Below are 4,631 nucleotides of genomic sequence, written 5' to 3'. Positions count from 1 at the left end.
TGTGTGTGTGTGTGTGTGTGTGTGTGTGTGTGTGTGTGTGTGAGTGCTTTCACTTGTAAGAAGATACAATGGAAACTCGACAATGCCCTGTTCCATCTCAGCTGTCACTGGTATGCTGCTAGCTGTGTGGAATAAAGCTCTTAAAGTGCTTCAAGGTATCTAAACACAGGGAGCACCTTTATTTTATGATGTGTGCAAATTTAAAGCGAGTTATTCGTCACATTTATAATGTGTCCGTGTATGTGTGAAATGTGTGGTAGAAGCAGACTATTTAACAGTCTTTCAGAGCAAATAACCACAAGGTAGACGAGTGATACTTGTCAGTTTGCTTTTCACAACAGTGATCTCAGCCACAGAGAATAGGGGAAGGAAACGAGCGAAGCAAGAAAAACAGGTAGAGCTGCTTTGCTCATCATTACACAAGGGAAAGCTAGCAGCTTTTATTAGTTTCACAGGATTGTCCCGTGTTGTTGACCTATGCCCATGAAATTATCCTTATCGTTTGCTTATCGCGTCTTGCGCTCCCGCTTGCTGTTCCTTGCCTCTCGAAACAGCACAGGTCTGTGTGTTTTGTGTACTTCCACTTGTTGAATACCAGCACCCTGCCCTCTGCGAGGAGTGTTCAGTGTTCAAGGTTCAGGAAGATAACGAGAGGTGAGTGGCTGACGCATAGCTCGTGTTGTGTTACCAAAGGCTCATATCAGATTACAGTAGACAGCAGCTTGGGTGAAACTGTGGCTGTGTTCAGACCGCTGTTGCTCGGACAAACCAGGAACTGGGACTAACAAAGGAGTTTTGAAGAAGCTAAAGAAGCGAACGGAGGGCTTCCTGTTTTAAGAAGAGCGTTACCATGGGTAAGAAGACACAACACTGCCTGCTGCTTTTGCTGTGTTTGTCAGAGCTTGTTCACTATTCAGCTGCCATGGTGTTTTGGACTGCCCGGGTGGAAATAAGCTATGCTAAAAACAACAATGAGACTGTGGACAAATACTGTGAGTGTGGGGTGTTCGGTCGTAACTCTCCCCTGGAGAAAACCTCGGGTATTGTTACGCTTCCCAGTGGAAACCCCAAAGGCTGTGGCTCAGATCCTGTCTACAATCGCAATTCCAGCTCCCCACCATGGATAGCCCTGGTTAAAAGGGGCAACTGCACCTTCAGTGAGAAGATCAATGCTGCCAAACGTCAAGGAGCAGCTGGTGTGGTGGTGTATAATGTGGACGGCAGTGGCAACAGCACCACACACATGGCACACTCAGATGCAGCTGGTATTGTGGCTATCATGATTGGCAACGCTCAGGGCGCGGAGATTGTCAAGTTGGTGAAGAATGGGACAGATGTGCGGATGATTATCGAAGTAGGCAGCCCTCACGGACCCTGGATGGACACATACTGGCTTTACTTCCTGTCCATCGCCTTCTTCATTGTGACAGCAGCCTCCATCGCTTACTTTGTGTTTATCTCCGCAAATCGTCTCTACGGTCTGAGTATGCATAGGCGCAGCGAGAGGAAGCTGAAATCTGAGGCTAAGAAAGCGATCGGGCGTCTGCAAGTACGCAAACTCAAGACAGGGGATGAGGAAACTGCCTCTGAGAACCATGTTTGTGCCGTGTGTATTGACTCCTACAAGGCAGGGGAAGTGGTGACGGTGCTAACATGTGACCACATCTTCCACAAAGCCTGCATCGAGCCCTGGCTGCTGGAGAGGAGGACCTGCCCCATGTGTAAGTGCGACATCCTGAAGGCCCTGGGGGTTGAGGAGGAAACAAAAGAGGGCCTTTCTGATGAGTCACCACCAGAGGTCACTGTGATCACAGTGACGGGAGCAGAGCCCATGTACGAAGTCCCACTGACTGACCCAGCGAGCCCTGACCCAGAGAGACAGCAGCATCGCTATGACAACGGCGCCTTCGAGGGAGACGCAGAGGCTGGGAGGAGATGAACAACAGCAACGGGAACAAAACAACAACAAACCAGGACACAGTCAAAGTCCCTTTATTTTTCTGAGATACACTGAACCAGCACAAAGGAATCAAACTTTAATGTTCCAACAGGAGAAACAATCCTCATCTTGTAATGCAGGCATGCTAAAAAAATTGATTTCAAAAGAAATTCCAAGGATTTAAAATGTTAATAAACCTTGTGTAATTAGCCTGGATGACACTGCATTTCCTTTGTTTCTGTCTTGGTGCATGTGTGTGTAAATATCGGGTGTGTTCATAACGTGATCGTTAAAATAGATCCTAAAAACCGAGTAGTCTTGGAGTGATGCCAGTGTCACATTTCTGCTTTGCATAGTGGACACACCAGCTCGACACTGGTTAGAGAGGAAGTGCAGTAGAGCATTTGAATATCTGTTTGAAATCGGGGCCAAATTTCCTCCAACAAAAAGCTCACACTCCCTCACAATTGACGATTGTCTTTTAAATTCAGAGCAGATTTATCTCTTTTAATTCAATTAATTTGAATAAATGTTCCTGCTTTTGAAATTGGAGCAATGACTTTCCATTTTCATTGTCTGGTTGCCAGACTGGATATACAAACACACCCTTATGAACATACCCGTAACAGGAAATACAGCATGACACACAGTGCACCTTGATGAGTGAATAACATCACCTGAGGGGCTGGAACTCTTAAGAGACGTGGTCCGTAGAAACACGTTTGCCACTTATGAAATAAGAAATTTCAAGCCCTTTATGATTCATTGACCTCTAGCTACTTTTTTACTCAATATGGCAATGCAATAAATGTCTGCTGATGATATGTCCCCAAAAAATGTTGGTTGGATAGGGGAAAATTATCTTTATGTGTAATGGATTTTGAATGTATATTGAGATCTATTTATTAATCATTTCATCTGTTAGTATCGATGTAATACAGAATGTATGTATAGTCCTTTTCCATCTCTAAACAGCTGATTTTCATGTGCAAGCACAAATTCTTGAACAGGTCTTCCAGGTTTTTCCTTAGAATTATTTGTAATGGTGTTTATTCAATCCCTGTGGTCTACCTCTGAACTCTCACATGGCTAAATTATGGAACATTAGTGTCTCCCTCTGTAAATGATGAAGCTTGTTTGCTAGTGCGAATATGCTGATTGTGGCACTTTATATTTTTCTATATTGAATCATTTTCACTACTGTTTTACAGATTCCAGGAGTCTTAAATTGTTCTGTAAAAAAAAATAATATTACTTGCTGTATTAAATCACATTGATGCTTAGTAGACTGCAATAAATCCCTCAAAATGAGGCCAAATTTACGAGCATATGTGCTTATAAGAATGTTTCTGCATGTGTGTGTGTGTGTGGAGGGTGAGTGTGAGTGTGCAGGTGTGTTACTCCACATCAGGCAGGTATATGTGTGGTTAAAAAGTGTCTCACTTTCAGAGTTATGGTCTTGTTCCCAATGACTGTGGGAGAGGAGTAAATTACTTCTGCACAGGTGGGAGCCGATCCGCACACACCTTGAGCTTGAGCTGGATAATCATCATATCACATAAGTAGAAGGGCCTGACCGAGCAAGCAGAGATATGCAGCTGCATGCCAACGGAATTGAAATATTAGTTTTTATTATCCGTCCATTGTGTTTTAGAAGTACACCCACAGTGAAGTCTGTAAGGAAATTGCAAGACTTCTTTTAAAGTTTTGCGAGGCTCAACATGTTTTCTGTCAGGACTTTTGAGGCCTTCTTGATTTTAGATACAGATGTTTTTGTAAGACAACCTCTTTTTTTTGGCCTATACCTCAGGATTTCACTCATTTCTGTGAAGAAAACTAAATTAAATTGTTATTTTTAAAGTTTGGATTACTATTTAAAATACAAACAGGATAAGGTCACTGTGAAGACCTGAACACAAGTTATATTCACACAGAGCCTTCCCTCTCTGCTAAACAGCCTCGTCCTGCATTAGATAAGTACACAGTTAAAACACCCAAAGAGCTAAAAACAGTGGCCAGAAAACACTGATTTTGTCAAAGAGGAAGCATATTAAGTATGAATGACTCTTAAAAAAACCCCCCCAAAAAAAAACATAATACAGACTGAGAATTGTATTTAAAATAACAGGAAAACTCCTCTCTGATGTAATATTCACAGGAAATAATCTGCTCAAAATTCACCCAAATTACTCAATCAAACTTCCAGCAGTTATTGTGTTCACTATTTGGGTTGATTGTACAATTGATCAGTTGTTCTGTTCTGTTATTGTTATGCATTCAATATAATATGAAATATCCATAAAATATGTCACTTTGTCAGGGGTCGTCAGTTTACTCAATGATAGAAAAGTGGTCCCTTAAGAAAAAAGGTTGGGAACCACTGAACTAATCGATGAGTCACCACAATTGTGTTAGTCGACTAAGAACTTCTTTGGTCGAGGACAGCCCTAAATATTTCACAAGAGAAAAGCAAAATTAGAAAAAGATGCACTCATCTGATGAATTCTTAATTTGTTTTCTCTCGATCCCTTGAGAGGCCCCGACCACCAGGATGGGAACCGCTGCTCTAGAGCGTCCAGTCACACTCCTTTCTTATTTCACATGTACTATAATTTATTTACACAGAATCAACTACTATATTTTAGATTTTTAATATGAACTCCTGTGCCAAGGTGCCTTGCCTACAGTTTGT

At 42.2% G+C, this 4,631-nt stretch overlaps 1 protein-coding gene across 1 annotated transcript; it reads left to right on the top strand.

The window, feature by feature from the left end:
* Positions 1–400: 400 nt before the first annotated feature.
* LOC119480539 (E3 ubiquitin-protein ligase RNF128-like) lies at positions 401–3,269 on the top strand. Its single transcript, XM_037756905.1, has one exon. It carries the CDS (start codon positions 851–853, stop codon positions 1,937–1,939), a length of 1,089 nt encoding a protein of 362 aa, XP_037612833.1. The 5' UTR covers positions 401–850; the 3' UTR covers positions 1,940–3,269.
* The last annotated feature ends 1,362 nt before the right edge of the window (positions 3,270–4,631 follow it).

The sequence above is a fragment of the Sebastes umbrosus genome, chromosome 2 (genome assembly GCF_015220745.1).
Source record: "Sebastes umbrosus isolate fSebUmb1 chromosome 2, fSebUmb1.pri, whole genome shotgun sequence".
NCBI lineage: Eukaryota > Metazoa > Chordata > Actinopteri > Perciformes > Sebastidae > Sebastes > Sebastes umbrosus.
The sequence above is the reverse complement of the archived record's forward strand: the minus strand, read 5'-3'. Positions and strand labels throughout refer to the sequence as shown.